Consider the following 24,687-nt stretch of genomic DNA (forward strand, 5'->3'; position numbering starts at 1 on the left):
CAAACTACAGCTAGGAAAAGAACCATGTTAACATCCACAGTTTCAATCATAAAAAATGTGTTGTTACTGAATGAAGATGAATTGGCTGCTTTGCTCAGACCTATCAATCCCTGGGCAATTGGAGCAAGACTTTAAGTTTACGCAGTGATGGTGATGTTGCTTGCCCTGAAAAGCAAGCAACACCTTCAAATGGTTTTGTGCAGCATTGCTTCTCCCCTGCCCCCCTCCCCCCCCCCAAGCTTGCCTCTCCCTCAGAGTTTCTATGTAGCAAAGAACTGGAAGAAATATGCATAGCATGTCCAGAATCTGTCAGGATTCTTCTTTAGGATCCAGTTTTGTTTGGCTGTATTGGTTTTTTCACTTCAGTGAAGGAGGTTCACAAACAAAATTATGCTAGTTACATTCTTAGCCTGGACGTCAGAGGGCAGTGCCATTAAGGGTCATCTGGGACCACCAAAGTTTGTTTTCATCTTAGGAAGTGTGTAGCGTGGAATGTTTTTGGCGGAAGGTTTCAAAGAAAGAAAGCATTCCCCTCTTGCATGTGGCGGCCCCACTGCTCGTTTTGTGCAAGGAGGGTCCTGTGATGGGAAATGAACAAACGGGTGAATCGAGCGACATTGTCCTTTTCAGCTTCATAATGGAGTGTGAATTACTTTTTCTTCTCATTTGTGATGCCACTAAGCACTTTTGATACTGGACCTATCAAAGAAACACATAAGTTGCAGTGAATTTAGAGATTATATAGCTTACAAAAACCTAAATTAACATATGTTTTGTCCTAAACATCTTCTCCCTATTATATAATGGCAAAGACCCATTCAATTTCCTGTTGACTAAAAGATAAAATATGGCAACAGTTTACAGTTTGAAATGTCTTCCTTTCTTACTTCTCAAGCTAGACTACAGACAAATGTTGTTTCCCATTTCAGTATGACTAGGTTCAACCTTGCCTAGCTTTTTCAAGTTCAGCCAAGATGCTGTAAGCGTCTCTCCTGATATTGTAAGAACATACAATCCAGTATGTTATTTGGAAAAACCTGAATATGTAAAATATTATGGTTTAATTTGAAAATAATCATTCAAAATTGCATAAAGGATACTGCAGCTAGAATTGGCCAGGTATTTTATAATTCATCTATATAATGATTAAAGCTAAGTTCAATTATTTGGTGATATTCTGATTTTCTGGCTAGACCCTTATTATCACATATGATGCATAACAAATATTACACCAATTAATCTCAACAAAAAATTGATTTCACTAATTCTTAGGATGTTCCATAATGTTAATTAAGGTCTGACTTTCTCTTTTTTCTAGAGCTAGGCCATAGGAAATGGTTCTGGCAGAATGGTTTAGAAGTCCTCAGTTAGAATAAAATATTTCAGGTGGTTTATTCTAGATGGCAATATCCAATATTATTTTCCTCTTTTGAACAAGACTCTTGATCTTTTTATCTTTAAGCATTTCAAGAACAGTGAATACTGAGCCAGAAAACAATGTCTTGAGTGTGATGGGGAGTGGAACCAAGAATGGTAGGAATTTAAAATGTAAGAGGAAGCTTCTGTAGAAGACTAATACTTTTCCTGAAATCTGCTTTGGTTTGTTTTACTTTCACAGCATTTACCATACATGCAGCCTGTACTGCTTCTGAAATGGTTCCAGCATCTGGTTCACACCAAAAAGCTGTGCATTGGAAATGTTGTTTCCCCATGTCAGCAATAAGTCCAAATGTGTGGGCATCTCTCCCAATCCCAATAAAAGTCACGTAGCGTACTTGGCATTCCCAAATGCAGGGATCTTCTTCCTCTTCAGCCTTAAAGAATACAGAACAATCCAATCAGATTATACTAAGAGTAATCATTGCATTTGATTCTGATTGTCCTCCAAGTACCAGTTGCAAGCTTTAGGTGTTCTTCACACAGGAATCAAAAGTATACTTTCTTTCTTTCTTTTTTTTTTTTTTTTTTTTAAAAAAAACCCTATTTCTAAAACAAAGATGAATTATGTGATCAGCCTCATAAATGTGATGCAGTGACTTTTGTGTATGGTAGTAGGTGGACATCTTGAGACAGACAGCTAGATCATATGCAACTGTAAGACATGATTTAACAAATGGTTAAATTGGTGCAGTGGTATTCAGATAACTATAAACTATGCTTTACAAGTCACCATGGCTGAATTTTACCCCGGCAAATTCAAACAAATCACATTATGGTGTATAAATCCAGCAGACAGGGCTTGAAATCTCTAGTTTATAGTTTAATGCAATATGTTAAAAGTAAACATTATTGGAAGAATAACATAATAGGGCTATGTGTTTTGTAAATGTAAATTCCATTTTGCAGAAAGCAATACTTAGTGTTCATTGAAATCAGTGGAACAAATAGGATGTAACTATATCTGGATGTATCAATATTATTAAGCAGGTTAATAAAGGCGAGAATGACCCTTTAACATAAATTGAAAAAAACATTGGTTGTTTTCAATTTATATTTAATAAATTAGGTTGAACTATAGACAAACCCCAACCAAAGTTAAGGATACTAAAGTTCTCCATGAGAAAGATTAATGGAAGTGCTTAATATTCTAATGAAAATCAGTTGAATTTGTAACATACAAAGCTAAACATATTAAAATCCAACTGACCTCTGTGGGATAATTAACTATAATTGACTCCCACTGGAATCAATGGATCATTGAAATCTTTGTCTTTGGCAGCATCATTTAATACTGACAGCAAATGGCTAGCACAGATTAAAAAATCACTGTGGAACCTCGCCAAAGTAACAAAGTTAAGCTTCTTAATTATCTTCTCCTGAAAGTAAGTAAATGGAAAGTAAGTTTTCTCTGGAAGTAGTGCCAGTTTTTGGCAAAAAATGACAAAAATAGCACTTAGACTTATATTCCACTCCATAGTGCTTTATAGAATTCTAAGCAGTTTACAATATGTCAGCATATTGCCCCTAACAATCTGGGTCCTCATTTTATTAATCTTGGAAGAATGGAAGGCTGAGTCAACCTTGACCCGGTCAGGATTGAACTTTTGGCAGTGGGCAGAGTCAGCCTGCAATACTATATTCTAACCACTGAGCCGCCACCACAGCTCAAAAATCATGATCACATGTCTGTAGGACACGGCAAACAGATGGACCCTATAGCCAAGTGCCCAAAATGTTACTTGGGGGGGCATCATAACTTTGAATGGTCACTAAGTAACCAGTTGTGAGTAGAGGACTACCTGTAATCATTATCTGGATTTTGCAGCCAAGATCTGATCGGGGTCAGCAATCTATGGCCAATAGGCCAGATATGCCCACCAGCCAAAACCGTTCAGCCCTTGGTCCCAAAAAGAAATATACTTATCCAATCCACAACAGGGAGGGAGAAAGTGCTTTCCACCTCCTCAAAAAATGAGGGTAGCAGCAGATGGCTTCTGGCTCCACTATGGAAAAAGACTGCCAACCCTTACTCTAGGTAATAGCATTCAATCAATCATGATGAGAAAAAGTCAAACTATCAGTTTTCAGTCAAGTATTTCCTTGGCTGATTACTCGATTTTTGGAATATGCAGAGTAAGCAGGCCATAGCACATATAGGAGACAGATAGCAAGGTCATACTCAGATATTTGGTGAGAATAGAAATATTCCACTGTGTATAATATCACAAAGAGTCTTACTTCAGTCTGATCTGCTTGCATCACTGAGTCTGAAACACGAACCACAGCTTGAATCCACTGCTCACGGTTACAGCTGCCCATCAGAGTTTCAATGGCATTATTTAGCACATCAATCCCTAAAGTGCCAAGGCAGGAAAGAAATGAATAAGCCAAGCCATTTTTCACCATAAGCTGCAGAATAGGTAATTTCAGGATCCAGGGTCTGAATTCCAAAACTCCAGTCAAGGCAACTTGGCTGCTTAAGATGCCTTCCAAGGCCAAAGATGAGGAAAGGTAACTAAAGAAACCATCTGTTTTGAGATTTTTCAAGAGAACAGCTAGTTTGAGAGAAATATCCATCTATCAAAAAAAAATAGTAACTTCAAACATTTCTACCATTTTCTTTAACTTCACCCTACAGCTTTAACCGCTACACATCATAGAAACTTGTAATAGGCACAGTAACAAGATGACATGATGAACTTGTTGATTTCTTGACAAACAGTTATTAAAGGGATTTATTATAGGTTTTTATATTTAATTTTAAGGTGAAACAGAACATCAAAGAAAAGCAGTATTTAACTCTTCGTTCCTTAATCATTTTCTAATCAAATCTATGCTTCAACCTTATTCTTGTCACTTCCTGTTAACCCTAACATGGCTTAAACTCAAGAGCAAACTACAATACGAACAAAATCCAATGGATTTTCATTTCAAGTTGCCAGATCTCAGTTGCAAAAATTAGGGTTGGTAGTTTCTCTTTGCTGCCATTTATCAGGTCAGCAAATGGCTGCAGATATTTGCAACTCAGAGCTGATAGCGTTATTGATGTGGTCAGTGTATCCAGCACAGAGAAGAAAGCATTATTGCACAGGAATCTCATCAACAGAATAATTCCTTTTTCCATATACCAGGCAAGATTCCTGTAAGGATAAAAATAAAGCACCAATTGCAACTTATAATGCAGAAGTTAGTTTCATAACTGTAGAAATGCTAATAAAATAGACAAGATTACACCTTACAATATTTATGAAGCCAGCTATAAACATAAGTTGCAGAAGTCACTAAGAAATACCTACCCATAGATTTAGATACTGGTAAGCTGCCGATATAGAAAGCTTTGTATTTCTGAACAGATTTTCTCACAGCATCAAATATATCAGCTGCAGGAACAAAAGAGAACAGATTTGTTGCAATCTGTTGTTCAGAAAATAAATCTTATTGGAAATAAGGAGATACAGAAACATGGCACTTGGAATGAGTAATCAAGTGTTTCCTCATGATCCTACAGTAAGTCTTACCGAGTTCATTCACTGGTCCCTAAGAGTGCCATCAATCTAAGAAATGGAAGTTTTTATAGGAGGTATCAAATGCTGCATTGCAGGTTATAATAATGGGGCAATCAGGAGCATATCAGTTCCTTCATTGTCTGAAAACAAAGAATACCAGTGAAATGCCTCTGTAGATTGCCAGAACACAGAGACTTCAGTCTGCCAGTAATGTTTTGGTGGCACAGGTGGCCGGCAGATGTGTTCTTCACCAATCACCTCTCTGACTTCCCACCCATTTCCTGAATTATTCTACAATTATAGCAAACATTCAGTTGTGTATTTTCAAACTGGACGGTATGATGATCTGCTTTTACTGTGTACTGTAGTTCATGATGCATCAGGAAAGGTATGAGAGACCTCGGAACCTATTCAGTGAAATGATTTACCACACATAAGATACTGCGAAGGTCAGACAAAATCCATTCAAAGATAAAGGCACCAAGCAACAAATGCCAAGTTGAAATTCAACAAATCAACTTTATATAGCGAAAATGCTGCTTTGTTATTCGATCTTTCATCCCAATGCAGAGGTTCTTTCAGGGGTAAGGTGAAGAGTAGTGATTCCTAATATAAGAGCCTGAGGAATAATCACTACATTTCTGTAATTGTGAAGAAAAATATAACGCATGTAATTAAAGAAAGTTGGTCTAGAATCTTGTTACCTTGCAGAGATATGTCATTTGGAGAAATAGATTCAAGGGTGATGGATCGAGAGAGGCTGTTACTTGCCACTGCTTGCTCAGCCATAATCTGTAAGATAGAAAAAGGCCATTACAGCTTAAAGCCTATCTTAGTATGTTTTTATAGTAAAACCGAGGAGCAAAGTGCAAGGGTTCCAAGTGTTAGGGCAGAAATAAGAACTCAAATAACAAATCCCCTTCCTTCAATAAATGCAATCCGATCCTCTTATTAGTTGAGCTTACTAACAGGTGCACAACTTAATTAGCACTTTGCTGCTTGACTACCAACCACTAGAAGTCTGGTTCTGATGAAGCCTGTGGAGAGCCTGGTTCAAAGGAATTTTTTCAAAGCATTAACCAAGTGGGACCCCTATTGACAAAATGAGGCCAAACTGCACAATTTGTACACTTTGATGACTACCAGGGATGTTCACAAAGTATAGTAAATACTATGTACATACAAAAAAAGCTTCAATCATATGACCAAATCCATCTTCATAATGACTCCTTGCCTGAAACCCAACTAAAGGTCTGAATAATAGATTCCTTTAGGATTCTTTGCTGTCCAACCACCTTCAACAATCTACACCCCACCCCAAAAGAAGGCTGGAGACAGATCAATAGTTACCCAGTTTTTTTCTCTCTTTAAGCTGCCTCAGGTGTCACAATGTTGCAATTCTAGACTGAAAGGCTCCGGCAATTGTGAAAAGCTTTAGCTTTAAATTAAGCCTGTTTACCTTCAAAGAAAACTTTCTAAAAGCCACAGACAAACTCAATTAAAGGGGGTAAAACTAATTACATTTGTTTAAAGGGATTAAACCTTTCCTGTTGTCTTTTTCCCCTTCCCCCACCCAAACCACGTTCTTTTATAGCTTCTTCTCTCCCCTCCCCCTTTTTCTTCAGTTCACTTCCAGCTCCCAGCTGCTTCGGGAAGCGCCAATCAGCTGGAGCCAATCAGCTGGAGCCCTGCCAGCTCCTGGGCTTCTGCTGAGCCCAGACAATCCTGCAGCTGCAGCTGCCTCTCCCTGAGGCTTGGCTCGCTTCAGCTCATTCCCCTCCCCTGCTACACTTGGCTAGCAATCGTGTACCACCTGCCACGTGGCAAAGTACCACAGGTGGTATGCGTACCACCGGTTGAAAAGCCCTGCTCTAGGGTTGAGATGTTATTAGCCCCTCCCCTATTTGGGAGAAGTGACCAAGCACACAAGCTATAATTTAAAAAGTCACAAACAGGAAAACATACAAGTGTTATTTTCAGTTTAACATGCACATCTAATTACAAGTTTAGGAAATAAGGCATTTAGTGCTGTTAAATCACACAATGATTCTGACAAACATGAAGAATTCAGACAGTCATAGATGCATGGTGGGTGGGATCTCCTGCTCAAAGAAAACAAGATGGAACAGTTTATACACAGAATAGAAAATACTAGTAATAGGAATTATCAGCAAAAAAAAAGAGGTGACTTCAATCACTGAGACAGAGAAAAGAAGCTGTTGCTTTAAAGAATAGTCGATAAATGCTGTACTTGCCAAAGGCCAAAACGCTCCTTCCTAATAGTTTTTAACTGCACCACAGTCATAATCAATTGATTTAAAGCAGCCTCTCCTGACCCCCCTCACTTATTCCTAAAACCATCAGTTTAGCAATGTGATGTGACTGCAAAAAAGGGCAAATGCAGTGTTAGAAATACAGCTTCCAAGACTTTGAGGGAACAAATGGTAAATATTCTGATTAAATTGTCAAATTGTTGTGATGTGAAAAGAAAAAAAAAATTTTTTTTCTCAAGGTGTCACGTGCAGATTGGCCACCAGGGGGCGCTGCTGCCCTGCTATTGGGCCTCTGTATGGCTTCTTTCTAATGGCATAGATGACATTCCAAAGGGAGGGGGGAGTTTAGCATCTTTCGCCAGTATTGCGGTTTTATGTAGGAGAGAAAGCAGCTTAATGGTTTAATTGCCTTCTGAGCTTAGCAACCGGGTTGTCAAGGAGGGCAATTAAGGCCGTTTTATAGCCCGGAAGGGGCCCCTCTTTGCTCCTCTCTGAAGAAGAAGCGATCTGTAGTTGCTTTGTTGATTTAAACATTTAGTTTTTAAATCCTTGTTGCATTAGGCAGGGTGGGAGACAGGCTTCAATCTTTAAAGCAGTGAAGAGTGCATAATAAGGGGGGGTGTTGCCCCTTCCAAGACTCTACCTGAACTTTAGAAGCAGTTTAAACAGTTCTTTTGCAATCGGTCTGCTGAATCACTTCTCTCATTGCCCGAAGCTTTGAAGTTGCTAGCAGGGGAAAAAGGAGGGGGGAAACTGCCCACGCTCTTTGATTTTCAGAAACGCAGCCTTCACAGGCAAGAGTTTTGTTGTTTTAAAACTTGGCTTGCAGAGATGACAGCAAATAACAAGACAATGCATCTGAATCACACCTTCAGTCACTTCTAGTTACTTTCACATGCAAGAGAATTTTGCTTGCTTCTTTAAAATGCAGATCAGAGGAGAATTAACCCCATAAATTTACTATTGATGGAGATCAGAGGAGAATTAACATCTGTCAATTTACTATTCTGTTCTGGACAGGAAACTTGCTCAATTTCAGTCTGGAACAGATAGATAACTCAGAGGAACAAACAGGAAATATTGCTTTATTCTGGGAATCCTAAACAATGACTTACAGTTTGTAGAGGTGCATCCAAAATAGGTTTCAGCAATCTGATTGTCCCACAGGTAAATTTACATTAGATTTTCCCCTCTTCTCCCAAGCGTCACATGGTGGGGTGATTGTGGAGTCTCCAGCCGTGTGGCTGCATGTGATGGCCGAAGAACAAAGGACTAACCCAGGCTAGTGTCCAGGGATGCCCTTCTGAAGCTCCGCCCCTGACCCTAACCCCTCCCCTTGACCTGTTACATAGGAGTACATAGAGTTATACAAGCTACATGGATCTATGTGATCCAGAATAGTAAACTGTAGCTGACTCTGCTATCAATGCAACCTGGTTCTTGCTTAATCTCTTCTAGAATGAAGAGTTGGTGAACAATAATTCAGATTTTTTTTTCAGACTGAAATTTCATTAAAAATTGGATAATGATTTGATCATTTTATTTCACAAGAAACCTGATACATAATTGTGAAACCTATAAGAACTCAATCAGCTCTAGTTCAATTAGAATTAAAAATATATGTATGTGTGTGTGTATTATATGTACACATAAACTCTCATAATAAGATGGAGATATGTGGCATGCTGTGGCATGCTAAATCTGCTCTAGTATAATTTCTAGAATTTCTTACTATTGGTCAAAATGACTGGAGTTGGGAATTATAGTTCTGTAATATTTATAAATGATACAGGTGCCTACCCCCTATTGTAAAAGAACCATTATTCCTATTATCAAATAGACTTTTGGATTGTAGTAAACCTTTCATTCAGGTTAGTTTTTTTTCAACTATCAAAATATTTAAACAATCACATACATCTCCCAATATATATAAAATAAAATTTATAGTACAGAATATAGGCTAGACTCTCCTAATTCTAGATGGGCAATCCCACAGAAGGTTGTGGAAAATAAAAGGGCTAAGAGCCTTGGGATTTCCAGATCCAGGCAGGCAGGCAAGTACTGTCTGATCAACCGGACATCATAATAATAGACAGACTGGAAGATAGCAGTAGTGATAAATGTAGCAGTACCAGGTGACAGCAACACCAGAAAGAAGGAATAGGAGAAGTTGGAGAAGTATCATATTAAGGCATCTTCAAATTAAGGCATCTTCAACTTTGCTTGGACACATCCAATGTTGAGGACTCTACTACTTTTCTTGATTGTTGGTTCTTCTATAGAACCCTTTTTACAGTGAACAGTTTCTTCTTGACATTCAGTTGGAATCTGCCTTCCTGTTGTTTAAATCCATTATCCATTGTCCTGTACTCTGGAACCATAAGGAACAGTTTTTGACTTTCTTCTCCATGCCATCCTTTCAGGTATTCAGAGTTGTATCAAGAAGATCTTTCAATAATCTTTTCTGTGAATATGTCTCCTGCAGCTGCTTTTTATAGGTCTTACTGCCCAATCCCTGGTTACTTCACTGCTCTTTTTTGATCCTGTTCCAGTTTGCTACTTCGTTTATGCCTGCTTCCTAAAATGGTTATTTGAGAACCAATGAATCTATATCAAGGTTATAGTAGACCACCTGAGTGGTCTTTCCTTTATTAAAATAATAAATAGACTTCCTGGTGGTAATTTAAATAATTAAAACCTAGATTTCATGAGCAATGACTAAAATCAATATTATTTAAATGAAATCCTCTGCACCATTATATGTCACCATCATTATGTCTGGCAATACTTCATTCACCCCATCCCTTCCCAAACCTGTTCCCTCCATTGCACATTAGATAATTGTCATAGGCAGGAGGCCTGGCAAATTTCATTAGGACTTCAGGAATCTTCAGCCCACCATCTGTAGGAGGAGACTCAGACTGCTCACACAACAGGTCACCTTCGGGGTAGTACAGTGAAACTGTGCAGGGGAAATATAAGCACTACCGTATATAGAAAATAAGCTGGCTGCTACATACAGAATGCTGGCAGGCTACCAGCTGCCACCTGGATCATAATTAAAATCTCTTGTTTGCAAACTTACATGATTACTGCATCTGTTCAGATGATGAAGACAGACATACAGTACAACAGAAATACACAAGTGAGGCATAAATCAAAATAAAGTAGCCACCCATAAAATGGAAAATGGATCAACAGGACTGCCATGATTTATTTACAGGCAGGCTCAAAAAGGATAAAACATTAGAACTTGTTGCAACTTATATCTATAATCTGCAAAAAGTCCATTTCAATATATAATTTGTCATATGCCTTGAGAACAGTGCCTGATTTATGCATAAGTTAAACAAGCTATAGCTTAGGACCTCATAAAATTTCCGAATATCAGTTTTCTGATTTTGCAAATGAGTTCATTATTACTTACATTAATAAAAGTGATCCTGATAACTTATTTTGTCACTATTTTATATATATTAATGTGTCTTAAAATTATTTTTAAGATTTCATTTAAGTATTATTTCCAGAATAACGAATACTATATTATAATCTGTGAGAGAGATCAAGCCAGCCAAATGATAAACATTTAATCAGTACATGCATTCATTTGAAAAAAAATGTAATTTTTTTGTTTTAAATACCTCCTATATACGTTTTCATTGTTTTTTCTAGCAACCCCAGGTCCTGTTTTGGTAAGCACTGGTGAAACGTCTTAACAAGGGGCCTCCAAGCTTTATATAGCTTAGGGCAATATTTCTCAATCTTGACACCTTAAACTATATGGACTTCAACTCCCAGAAATCCCCAGGCAGCATTGAACTCTGGGAGTACATGATGTCATTCAGCACTGAATTCTGGTAGTTGAAGTTCACACAGCTTAAAATTGCCAAGGTTGAGAAACGTTGGCTTAGGCCCTCACCAAGTCTACATCTGGTACTGCTTGAGTGTTTCAAAACTAATTCATTAACTTTTCCTGTACTGTTCAAAAAATTCCACTCCACTCTTTTCCCTTTTCTTTTTACTTGTTTTGATTCTTTGTTTATTTCTCCCAAGTTGCTGTTTTTGGTACTCGTTCTTATAACAAATTTTCTTTTCTTTCTTGCATGCTTTACTAGATGTTATTCCACGGGGTTCAACACCTCTTTCAGGAATTGCACTCTGGACCTTCACATTTTAGATGACTATAGATATCATCTAAAGCTATCCAGGTCCAAGCACACAGTATATCCTAGTGGCCAATGCAATGTAAGAATACCACATAGGATATACCCTAAATAGAAAGAGCAGTTATGCAAACCCTGCTGTATATGGGGGTGTGACATAATATTATAGCTGTATCTTCTGCTCCAAGAGTTTAAGGGAAGGTGGATTGGACATATCATTATGCTAATTCCTTCTATGCAAATTAATCTCCAAACATTTGTTTTAAAAAATGAAGTACTACCTATGCCTTCAGCTTTGTCTCTTATCCACATATGAAGGCATTGTACATTTCAGGTAAGTCCTGAAGAAATATAGCTGCTATAAAAGTTGCTTTTTCTTTCTTCACTAATCCTTCAATATAGTTTCACTACCTCTAAGCATATCCTGTGAATTTTTGCCTTCTCCTCTGCTATTATATTCTCAGATAGAATATTAGCTCTCTCGTGCAGTTTCCTGCATGAGATTTGAAGTATTTCTATTTCTGCTTCCTCCACTTTCTAGTCTGCATATATAAATTGTAGAAGAGAATATCTGCAGCTCAGAGTTGGAGTGTGGAATTCTTGGGGTTCTCTAAACTTGGTTATTAGCTGGCAGATGTTTCATTACCCGACAAAGTAACATTAATAGTGTGAGTGATATTACATAGTTGGGTAATGGAAAGTTTGCAGCAAACAACTAAGCTCAAAAAGCACCAAGGAGGCCACAATGCAAACAGTTTACAACCATTCAGAATTACACTAAAATGATGCAGGCTGTAAACATTTGTATAACTGCTGTTAGGTATAGCAACATAAAGTTTGCAACAGATACAGTAGCAGATTAAGATTGGGGGAAAGTAGGAAGGAAGGGAAAAGATGCCAAGCAAGGATTCTGGAATTGTTTCTGGCACCTTTTCCAGCCATGGCCACAGGGTGTGTATGTCTCTGACTTCTTCTGTGCAATTAAGTAATGTGTCATATACTGGCATGTGTGTGTTTCTGCTTGCCCCCATTCCCCATTGTTTCTATGTGTGTGCACTAGGAAGCATGAGTGGACTGTATATGCTATAATCTGAGTCGTATAATCTGAGTAAGGGGGAGGGATTTTCAGGATTTTTTCTTTCTGCCCTCCTAACTTCATCTTTCAATTTTCAGAGAATTATCATGCAGAGATAGACTGGCAAAGTCTTTACTCCCTTTAAATAATTTTCCATTGATTTGGAAAGTATATAAAGAGACTAAGATTATTTTAATATTCATTTTGTCTCCCACTCCCGCAGAATGAAACATCAGTGACATCTGTTACTTAGTTAAAGTACTGAAAACTCTTCCTGCTGCACTAAAAGTGCACCTCAGAACCACCTTTCCATATGTAGCATATGTGTGTCTGGATGCACATATACATGATGTTTGTGTGCGTGTGTGTGTGTGTGTGTGTTTACATATAAATGTAAAGAACTGTGCTACAAGTCAAGAGGGATACCTTGGAGCACATTTCATGCAGAGCTTTGGCAATAGCCTTGCCAGGCACATTGCAATGGAAGACATGGCACTTCAGCACACACGTGTCCTTGTCACTGGCCACGAAAGCAAAATCCCTGCAAGGAGAGGAGAGCCCAATGAGCAAGAGCAGGGCTCCAAGCACTAGCTTTGCTTCAGGAGGAAGAGGAGAACTTACCTGTCCCTTGATCAAGCATAGCATGTAGAGGGAAAAAAGAATGGTTAATGAAGAGTATCTGAAGCAGGTACCCCGTTAATAGCTTGGGAATAAATGGTGATCGCATGTGGAAAGGGTAGCAGAAGATCCCATAGGAAGGTCAGGGTGGTGGTGAGTAATCTTAAATCCTAAATACTAAATTCAACAGTATCTATACCTTAATAACTCACTATTACAACATGTAGACATGCCCTTGGAGTTTGGTTTCAATAAGGTCTCCTTTCTCTGACCCAACCATTATTCCTCACCTGCCTTTGTTGCAGCCCACACCCCAAACACGAATATTGATGATGGGCTGGCAATGGATGAGGCTGTGATCCAAAGGATCTACCAAGTTCATTGTGTCCTCCTTGAGAATCATCATCATGTTTTGACCCTGTTGAGGAAGGCCAGAGAAATGTGACTGGTGCAGGAATGAAAATCCTTCTGCCTAAGGCATGTTTAGCAAAAGCTGTAATAATGGGGAAGGACTGTGACTGGGAAGACTATCGTCAACTTAATATCCCTCTCAATATAATTAGAAAAGAAGCCTAACAGCAGTGATTGAATAGGTCCTTATATAAAACACCTGAGCTCTCAGCATAAATTTAACTAAATTCATTCACAGAGTCTTAAGAATTATATCATGAAACAGTTCTAATATAAACCTAATACTAAAATCTACTCTTGAACAAAATAGAGTACCTGTGTTTTTCACTATTTTTTTTTGTTTTGTTTGAGGAAAGCACAAATGATAGCCAGTTTGGTGTAGTGGTTAAGATAACCAAGCTAGAAACAGGGAGACTGCAAGTCCTGCCTTGGGCACAAAGCAGGCTGAGTCACCTTGAGTTAGTCATTTGGGTCAGCCCTAGGAAGCAGGCAATGGTAAACCACTTCTGAAAAGCTTGCCGGCAAAACTGCAGGGACTTGTCCAGTCAGTTTCTGAAAATTGGATACATGGAATAGAAGGGGGTTAAAGGGAGGGGGGAGACTTCCAGTTTGATGTTGCGGCATGACAGGCGCAGGAAGACTGGGCTCCATGTTCAATTTCACCTCGCTGGCGACCCTAAAGAGGGTTGAAAGTTGCCCTGAAGAGGCGACAAAGAAGGAGGGGACCTTCGTTGATCACAGAGGGGTGGCGGCCCTTCTGCTGGATCCGAGGAAGCCCTCCAAACCAGTGGGGGAAAGACTGGCTACATTCGTGTGGCCAGTCAGAAGCTGCTGACAACTGAAAACAAGGACTAACTAGCAATTTCTGAGCAATGTGGATAGAACTGGGTGAGACTTTATCCTCTTTTTATGGCCCTAACACTTCTTTCCTGGAAAAAAGAATGCCCAAAGCAAAGAATCCTCCCCGATGAGAGAGGGAAGGGAAGTTATTGCCCTGCTCCCTCAGGAAAAGAAAAGCGGCGAATTAATTGCTTTGGGGAAAAACAGAGGAAACTACAAGATCAATTTGGAACTAATACAGATCTATAGCTTTGAAATTTGGAGACTAAAAGTACCTTTGAAACTTTTTTTAGAAAAAATATTTGAAAGTTTGCAAAATAAGCTTGGATTTGAAAAGCTGGATGATGGTGTCAACGGCATCTAGAGGAGAGTTATGGCACTACAATTTATAATGCTTAAGGAAACTTGGCTTGAAGCCCAGACTCAAATAAGACTCTTTGTTGTTCCTGGACACTTTCACTTTTGTAAGACTGCAGCTGGGAAAAGGGAAAAACAAAAACTCTTGGGCTGCTTATCTGGGTTGGGGACCTTATTGGACTATAAAGACCACATACAAAAACAAAGTGAATGTTCCATACTCAGCCTTAAATGGTAAAAAATCATCTTCAACACCTGTCTCCAAAGCTCCCAGCTTGATATATCAACAAGAAAATGTTAATGAATCTCAGAAAGAAATTCTTTCCATGTTGAAATCAATCCAAGAGACAATTGTTTTATTTCAGGATGAGACTAAAAATAACGCAAATGAGATAAAAGAACAATTTTCTAACCTAAACTTATAAATCCAGACAATGACTGCAAAGAAGGAACTAATAACCCAGAAAACAGAAGGAAAATTAGTAGAAACGGATCTAAAGATGGAGGACCTAAAGGAAGGAATTAACAGACAGATACAGACAAATGAAAAATTAGAAGATGCAGTGATAACACCGGAAATGGAAATGCCATGTGATCTTAGAACACATTTGAGGATAAGGAAGAAGAGCTGATCAAATGGATGATAAAGCTGTTAGGAGAAATGCTGAATATTGACAAACAAGAAATGAAAAGAAAAACTGAAGGAGAAAGATGGAGGCTGTTTAATGAATATAAATAGGTTGAGCGTTCTTCCAAAAACACTTCAACCAAATTCTTTTCCTCATTCCAAATAATATATACAAAAACAGAGGAAGAACTACTTGATGATTTAAATGTACTGACTTGGAAAGTTATTTGGCAAAGGAAGAAAGCTAGAGTAAGTCTGAAGAAAATTGAGGTTCTGATCTATTATACTACTAAACAGATGTTTGAATATGACTAAAAAAATAAATAACCGTTAGAAATAAAAGTATTATTATAACTAGAAGGATAGGATTTGTAACTAGAATATTATACTTTGTTATGAAATGGGAAATATGAAAATTCTAAAAGGGTTTGAATAAGGGAAGCTTTTGGTTACCCAAATATAATTTATTATGAGAAAATTATAAGCGATAAGAGATATTTTGAACATTGATGGGAAATTAAAATTTTTAAAAAGCGGGAAAAACAGGATATTGATTGAATAAATGGATTTTAAGTGCAAATGCAATTGAGATATACTTTGGCTGGAAAAGATATTATAAATTTATACTGTTGATATTATGTATAATACCAGAAAAATGTGATGAAGATGTCTATATTTAATTGTATATGTATTAACAGTAACAAGAATTGTATTTGCCCAGAATGGAAAAATGCATACTAGCGGAAGAAGAGAGGACCAAGGAAACACTGGATGGTGTAGTATTGGACTAGACTGAGAAAGTTAATATGTACCACTGAATTACTAATAGACCCAGACAACACATAGCTTATTAAGTACTTACGATTGTAAAATTAGAAAATTAATAAAATATTCATTAAAAAAAGAAGAAAAAAAAGGGGGGGAACAAATGCATTCATTTTTGACCCAAGCTGTTTCAAGTGTTTTGTCCTGTTCTAGCAGTTGTTATCGGAGTGTTGCTTTACCTTCAAAATCTTTTGAATTTTCCTACTCAGGTCAATACCAGTCACTTCCCTGTTGGTATTGGTTTAGACTGGTTGGGAAGGTTGGGTGGGGGAGAGTTTGGAATGAAATAGAAGGCTTTAACAGCACATAGATGGAACTGGATCTCATTGTAACCCTATACCTGTGCTTCAAATTCCTTTTTGCAAAGATTTTTAAGATAGACATACAAAAGCAGAAGGAGCTAATCTCTGGGCAGGGACTTTTATTATGGTGCTTTTTTCTCCTATATTCCAGTTCCTCCCCAGTCTATTTTAGTTCAGTCTATGGAAAGTTGGGTCAAGGCATCTTGGGACTAGTGGTCTGCTGAGTTTGGCCCTTTTTCTGTCTTCTTCCACATTTCCCTGCAAGTAGCCTGTTTACCAGAACTTTGGGGTTTAGTTTAGGATTTTCTTTTTTAAAAAATATATATTTTATTGATTTTTTTACAATAACAGTCTTTAGTACTTGGTAAACAACATATTGTCTGGGTTCATATATTTAACAATAATCAATAAAAGTTAATTTCTATAATTTCATAATCAACATACTAACTAGGAATACATTTCTTTGATCCTCTCTTCTTCCAGTAATATTCTTTTACCATCATTAAACAAATATAGTTCTTAGTACTTTCAATACATTTGAATATAAACATTTTTCTAGTATTTATACGAATAACAATAACATCAATATGTAGCGTTTTTTCTAATCAGCTTATTTTACAATTGCTTTTGCAAAAAATCATCTTATGTAAATCACTATAGGTCTTGTTTTCAGAATTCTTATTTAAGCTTAATTTCCCTTCAGTACTCAAAACATTTCTTGTCAATTATGATTTTCTCAAGATTAATTACATTTAAATATCCAAAACATTTCGTACAATTAAATCATCCCAGTATTTTAGGTTTCCTATATCATAAAAAAAATACTATACTAGTTATAAATCACATCTCTCTTACTATAGAACCCATTCATATCCAAAATTTAACTATTCTTTTAACCATATTCAAACAAGTGTTTGTTCATATAGTACTCTATATAGTAGGTCAAATCATCTCTCTTGAGTCTGACTCTGTCCTATTCTTATTTAAGCTTAATTTTCCCTTCAGTATTCAAAACATTTCTTATCAGTTATAATTTTCTCCAAGTTGATTACATTTGAATATCCAAAACATTTTGTTCTTTTAAGTCATCCCATTATTTTTACATTTCCCATATCATAAAGAAATACTATACTACTTATAAATCACATCTCTCTTACTATAGAACTCATTTATATCCATAATTTAACTATTCTTTTAACCATATTCAAACAAGTGTTTGGTCATGTAGTACTCCATCTGGTAAGTCAAATCATCTCTCTTGGGTCTAGCTCTCGCCTTCTTCTTTTGCCAAGCAGCTTTCTGAGTCAGTGTGTTCAGTTTGCCAGGGGATTCTTCCTGTATTTTTATAAGTGTTGTTAAAAATGGGAAAGACAAATTGAGTGAAGTGCTTTTGAGGGGGAGTTTCACCCATTTATATTCGTTAAGAAGCTTCCACTTTCCTTCTCCCTCAATTTCTCTTTTCATCTTTTGTCTGCCAAACTCTAGTGGTTCTCCTGACAGCTCTATAGTCCATTTTATCAAATCTTCTTTCTTATCCTCAGTTTTGTTTTGAAGTTCTGAAAAATAAAATGTCTTTTCCATTTCCAATATTATAGCAGAATCTTGCAGATTTTTCTTTGTCTGTGTTAAGCTATGATTTTCTTCATTTGTAGCTTCCATCTTTGGGTCACTTTCCTCTGGTTTTTGTTCTATTGTCTGATTTATTTGTTCATTCTTTGTCATCATTTTCTGAGAGTTTTTTAATTGTGAACTTAGGTCAAGGATATGTTCATTTATATCATCAAAATTATTTTTAATCTCATCATGATTTGAAACAATTGTCATTTGAATTAACTGCAACATAGCCTGCATTTCCTCCTGGAAGATATTTGTCTTGTCTTGAACTATTACTCCTGCAGATCTCTGATATTCTAGACTGGGGTTTTTAGAAAAGAATATTGAGTGTGGTTTCCTACCACTTTTAGTTGTGTATGCAACCTCCATTTTCATCAAACCAACCAGTCTTAAGTTCCAAACACCATAGTCTCATATAGTTCTTATCTTTATGAACAGTCATTTGTTGCCTCTCCAGGGTGACTTTAGACCCATTTAGGGTCCCCTGGCAAGGCAAAACCAGCTGTGAAGTGTGGAGCCCCGCAATCACTTGGCCGCATCACTACGATGCAAAACCAGAAGTCCTCCGGGGTTTAGTTCAGGATTTTCAAGGGTTTGGAGCAATGCATGACCTGCCCATTTGTTTGCTTGCCTCCTGCCTTGAGATTCATTCGGGACCTGGGCTTTATTTTCATCCCTTGATGTCCTTTCTAAGTCTGCTTCAGATTGTTGTGGTTGCTTGCTTCTGCTATAGACACTTTAATTGGCTTTGATCAGGGGGAAACTGTTGCTTACTTTTTCTTTCAATTCAGCCACTCCACTGGTTTCCAATCTTTTCTCCATCTCCAACTTTCTCTATCTCCAACTCTACAAACTTGCAACTGTTTCTCTGACTGCCATACTCAAACACTCTAGGCTTTCTGCTGGGGTGAATTTTCTGTTAAGGAAGAAGCAGGCTGCATTGACAGCTTCAGTTAATGTCTTAGGGAGGTGGGCTTGGCCATGTCAAATTCTCCCAATGCCCAGTAGTTCATAAAATTTTCCTCTGCTGCCATATATGCTTTTGAAAAAGGGGCTGTGCCAGCCCATACTTTATTGCTCAGCTGATTAAATAGTAAAACATCAAACAGGTTTTTATTTCCTGGCTATACCCCACTGCGATTTTTCTTGGTATGAGTCATTTTGTTTAACTTACTAGTTTGACTTTCTGTTCTCAAGGCTGTGCTTTTTGTATTGATAGAAACTGAAAATAAAGCCCAATTTGGAAAATCAACATGCCCTAGAGCCAATTAGTCAAATGTAATGATATCAGCCTACAGTGGAAGAGAAGAAACACATTTGAAAACAGGAATGAAAACACCCTCTGGTGCCAACCTTCATCCAGGCCAAGGGACAAAAGAAAACCCCAGAATAGCTGGGTCCAAGAAATTAATGGCTACATTCCAAAAGGGGGACAGTGGAATTTGGTAAGAGAAAACAGATCTTAGGAGCAGATCTTTTTCCCTCGGGTTGTATATAATAGGCACTCACCTCACCCCATCTATCAGCAGGGCCAAAACTGTCACCATTGCTTTGGGAAAGTTGTTGGATGCAATTATTTACTGCGATACTGCTTTTGCCTGGTGCCAAGTCCTCCTCAGGAATCTCAACCCATCCTAAGGAGCGCACAACGAAACACTGGCAAGAGAGGGGGGAGGGAGGGAGGGAAGAAGGGAGGGAGAGGGAGAGAACGAACATCAATAGGCATCAAACATAGCTTAGGATTCTCCAACCCTCTTTCAGCTATTTAACAAATCTTATGTGTTATGGACCCCCAAGCTATATAGAGAAAAAGATTGCTTTCCCAGTCCAATTTCCAGCCCTCTATGTGTAAAATTGGAGGCCCCCATTGTATCCATTGCTAACTCCTTCCAATATCCAGTCTTTAAAGCAGTATATCAAAATTGAACAGCCCTCCCTCAACAGAGGGAGAGGGATACAACATCATCTATCTCAAGTCTACAACACAGTCCTTTCAACAGTTACAAGAAGGCTCCACACCCATTTGCACCACTCAGGTGACTCTGAAGACATAGATAAGCCTCCAGGTAGCATTAACGACTCACTAAAAGAATGCAAATGAACTGCAAGGAGTATAAATTTTTCCATTCCCCCCATCCAGTCACAGCTGAAGAAGCTTCTTGGATGAGAAGCAAAACGTTGTCAAAGAAAAACAAGAAAGTCCAGTTGCCTTGTGGAAAAAAAAGCATCTTTCGGATAACTATGACCTGGATGACTGAAAATCTTCATAGACAAAATAAATACCTCTTCCAACTTCTTTATATACTTTATCTTTTTGTATACTTTACACTAAAGTAAAGTCTTTTAGTAATTTGTTAGCTTGTATTACGGTGTTTATTTTATATGCTCTCTCTCCTTTACATGGTGTTTTATATGAACAAAGAATTGTCAAAACTTGTTAAGAAGACTGCAGTTCTAAGCTTATCAAGCAACATGTCCCACTGACATACTTTTGATTGGTCATGCGCAGTACCGTCCTGAGTATGCTGTCAGGGATATTAAGGATGCATTATGAAATGTAGAAGTGAGATTCCATTAGCAGAGCAATACTAAAGGGCGATATAATCTTGTTCCACTAAAATGAAAGTTCTTTGTGTTTGGGTTGTCCCTGGCATTTCATGGCAAGTTCAAAGAAGGGCAAGTCCATGACATTTTAAAAGAACAATACTAAACTTGTTCTACTTATTCTAAAGGTTTTTCCTCGATCAAAAAGCTGAACTGAATGACTCCATGTCCCCCACTACCCCAGACTGTACCTTGGAGACAGGTTCTGGGTTGCCCCGATGAAGATCCTCCTCATGCCAGGCCAGTGATGATGTCCTGCAACAGGGAAAACAAGCAGAATGGCAATACAGGAATTCTCAGGTAAATGAGACAAGTTTCTGTTCATGCTCAGAACAAATGAGAGGCAAATCACTGTTAGCTTGTCATATGACCCCGGGACACTGCAACCGTCATAAATATGAGTCAGTTGCCAAGCATCTGAATTTTGATCATATGTCTTTGGCGATGCTGCAACAGTCGTAAGTGTGAAAAATTGTCATGTCACTTTTTTCAGTGCTGTCGTAACTTAAAATGGTCACTAAATGAACTAAATGTATGTCAAGGACTATCTGTATTTAACATGCCATTCTATTTGATTCAAAATGGTAACCAGCACTTCTACTGGAGGTGGCCAAATATGTATTGCAGGGGACAGACTAACAGATCTTGTAACTGAAATGTTTTCTCTTTGAACTAGAACAGCAATAAACTTCTATATGAATATGGGTAGTCATCAAAATGGAGCCTGCCCGTTACAGTCACAAATTGTGATGGTCATTAAGTGAGGCACCCATGTAATTGCTTCACTTAATGAACTTTATCCCTACTCCCTGTTAAGTGACTATGTGGGTCATTAAGCAGAGCATGTGGTGCCTCAGAGGTGGGGGAGGCCTAGCACAAACCTAAGCCCTCACTACAGCACCTCACCAGCTCACACATGGTCTGCCCTGGTCCTCACAAGGCCTCCCCCTCTCTCTGCACCGCTTCCCACTCCCCAAGGTCCCCATACGTTTGGGCATGCTTTTCCACCCTACTGGACCTCCATAGGCATTGGAGCTGCTTTCCCATCCCAGTGAGTCCCACATCCTCCTTCCCATCCCCAGACACAATTGGTCACTTATTTTTTACTATATAATTCCTTCTGGAAGCAGCCGCTGCACCACGTGGCTTTCCTACATGGTGGGATTGCTCTGCCCCTCAGCCTCCCTAGGCTACATGGCACCATCCCAGAAGTGGATGCCATTTTGGAGAGACCGCAATTCATTACAGCCAGTCCCAAATTGGCACCACTTCTAGGATGGAGCCACGTGGCTTCCATTGTGTAGGAAAGCCATGCAGTGCAGCAGCATCTTCCAGAAGCAGATCTACAGTAAAAGGTAAGTGACGGTGACTGATTGGTTACTGGGGGGTGGGGAAGCGGGTGTGGGACACAGCAAGGTGGGAAGCAGGCCCAAGGGCTGTGGGGCCCCATTGGGGGAAATGAGGGGAATGAGGTGGGCGGAATTCTGCAGCGTTCCTGAAGTTGGTCATAAGGGTGGGTGGATTGCCAAGCAGCAGCTGTAACTTCAAAATCAGGTTTTGGGAGATCCCTCATAACTTTGAACAGCTGCTAAGCAACTGTTGGTAAGTCGAGGACTACCTATAGGAGCAGATGGACATCATTTTTAATCAAGAAAAAGACTGAACAAAGAAAAGGAACTATAACTACCTCCTTGGGCATCTGGGTAAATGATCCGTGTTACTTGTGAGATCATCATAGAAGAAAGTGATTATGTACAGGCTCTCCATGTCTTTCTCTGAGATGTAGTTCTAGATTTACAATCATTCTTTTAGTTTGAACTGTTTGAAGTTACAATGGAACTGAAAAAAGTGACTTATGACTGTTTTTCATATTTATGACTGTTGCAGCATCCCCACAGTCACGTGATCGAAATTCGGTTGCTTCGGTAGCTGAATGTATTTATGACAGTTGCAATGTCCTGGGGTCATGTCATCACTTCTTGCAACCCTCTGACAAGCAAAGTCAGTGGGGAAGCCAGATTCACTTAACAACCATATTACTTATGTAACAACTGCAGTGATTCACTTAACAACTGTGGTAAGAAAGATTGTAAAATGGGGCAAAACTCACTTAATGACTATCTTGCTTAGCAATGGAAATCTGGGGCTCATTTGCGGTTGTAAGTCAAGGACTGCCTGCACCTAGTAGCTCACATTAAGGGGCTTGCATTAACAAGCCTACCTCTTGGAGAATGAAGTCACTGGATTTGGGATCAGTCTCTCTGTTGCCACACATCTAACCCCAGCAGATTGAAGGCCCTGCATAAGAACAGAAAATAAACTCAAGCTTGTTTATTTGTGAGATTAATGTCCCACTTTTTATTCACAACTCAAGACAGTTCTGCTCCAATTTTCCCCTCAATTATCCTGTGAAGTAGGCTGGACTGAGAGAGAATGGCTGCCCTACAGTTGCCCAGTCCAACAACGGGATTACTATATTACACTAGTTCTCCTGATAGTTCTTTTATCAGGAAAATATTAGGATACTATTATAGGGATCATCTGAGCAGAATGTTATGTGGGAATTATTCTCTCTAAGTTATGATTTAGTCCAGGGGTAGGCAACCTCGGCTCTTTTATGACTCATGAACTTCAACTCCCAGAATTCCTGAGTCAGCATAGCTGACTCAGGAATTCTGGGAGTTGAAGTCCATGAGTCATAAAAGAGCCAAGGTTGCCTACCCCTGACTTAGTCTATCCTCTCCAGAAATATCAAAGACCAAAGGAAGCAACAGGTGATAAATGGCTTTCCTTCATATTTTATATATTCTCCTTCTTTACTTCCTCTTTTACCACTTCAGGTGTATTTTATACATAATCTTTATATATAATTTATATATAATTTTATTAAACTTATCAGTGTAAAGTACAAATGAAAGTGAAAATAGTGGGAAAAGAGGAAGAGGGAAAGACAGAAGTGTAGGGTGAAGGGGAAAAAAAGAAAAAGAGCATTAACTTCCAAGTCTTTTTAGTGGAGTAGAATGAACATAATAACATTACAGCCTCAACTTTTACTTTGCATACTCAGTATATACTAGCCATTTCTATAACAAAACCCCCCATGTAATCAGTAAATCCCAAAGTCAATGTTTCATTTTTTTTTTCTATTTCATGCACAAAATCCAGAAGTAGTTTCCAGGTAGAAACAAAGTTAGATGTATTCTTTTCTTTGATCAAAACAATTAATTTGGCCATCTCCACTTGTTCCATCAGTTTCTCCAACCAACCTTCCATTGTGGGAATTAATATATCTTTCCATTTTTGCACATAAAGCATTAGCACTACTATCAACATGTATAACAATAAAGTTCCTTTTTTTTCAAGTTCTTTGTCTATTACAGGGAGGCTAACATCCAGGATATTTCCATTATTTTCTATGGGTTATTCTTACCTTTACCCTATAAATAAGGTAGAGGGGAGAGCCAGTTTGGTATAATGGTTAAGACTCCAGACTAGAAACTGGGAGTCTGTGAGTGCTAGTCCCACCTTAGCACCTCAGCTGGGTCCTCTTGGTCTAGTCAGTTTCTCTCAGTCCTAGAAAGCAGGCAATGGCAAACCAACTCTGAAAAACCTTGCCAAGAAAACTCCAAGAGCTTACAGTATACCCTAACTGAATTCAATAAAACCTTCTTCCATGCAATTGTGCATAAGATTACCTGGAAGTGCTTGACTTACAAAGAGAAGAATATCCATAGAGTTATAGTTGTAATGAGGTGGACTGGTCACAAGGCATTCCAGAAATTGCTGAGTCTGGAGATAATGCTCTCTCACACTGTCCTTGACTGCTGCAGCCATATTTCACCCATATCCTGTTTTTGCTTTGCTTAGTAGCCAATTCACTATTTTTATCTCTGTGTCAATGTTCAACTGTCTGGTACTTTTCCATGCTCTCAGGAATGCTGAGATCACAATGTTTAACATATTACCATATATGGGGCCTAGGGGGGTCAGGAAATGCATACGTTGTATAACCTATATATGTGTACTCTGGA

At 38.4% G+C, this 24,687-nt stretch overlaps 1 protein-coding gene across 1 annotated transcript; it reads right to left on the minus strand.

Annotated features, from left to right (window-relative positions):
- Positions 1–471: 471 nt before the first annotated feature.
- On the minus strand, positions 472–22,954 carry APBB3 (amyloid beta precursor protein binding family B member 3; the record flags this gene model as incomplete). The annotated part of the gene is made up of 11 exons (XM_015812150.1): positions 472–699; positions 1,626–1,814; positions 3,679–3,794; positions 4,737–4,820; positions 5,651–5,738; positions 12,884–12,998; positions 13,079–13,084; positions 13,366–13,493; positions 19,562–19,708; positions 20,848–20,911; positions 22,878–22,954. Coding segments are annotated over 11 exons (1,242 nt in total), but the record flags the coding sequence as incomplete, so codon positions are not given.
- Positions 22,955–24,687: the final 1,733 nt, after the last annotated feature.

The sequence above is a fragment of the Protobothrops mucrosquamatus genome, unplaced genomic scaffold, assembly GCF_001527695.2.
Source record: "Protobothrops mucrosquamatus isolate PMUCROS unplaced genomic scaffold, P.Mucros_1.0 scaffold71, whole genome shotgun sequence".
NCBI lineage: Eukaryota > Metazoa > Chordata > Lepidosauria > Squamata > Viperidae > Protobothrops > Protobothrops mucrosquamatus.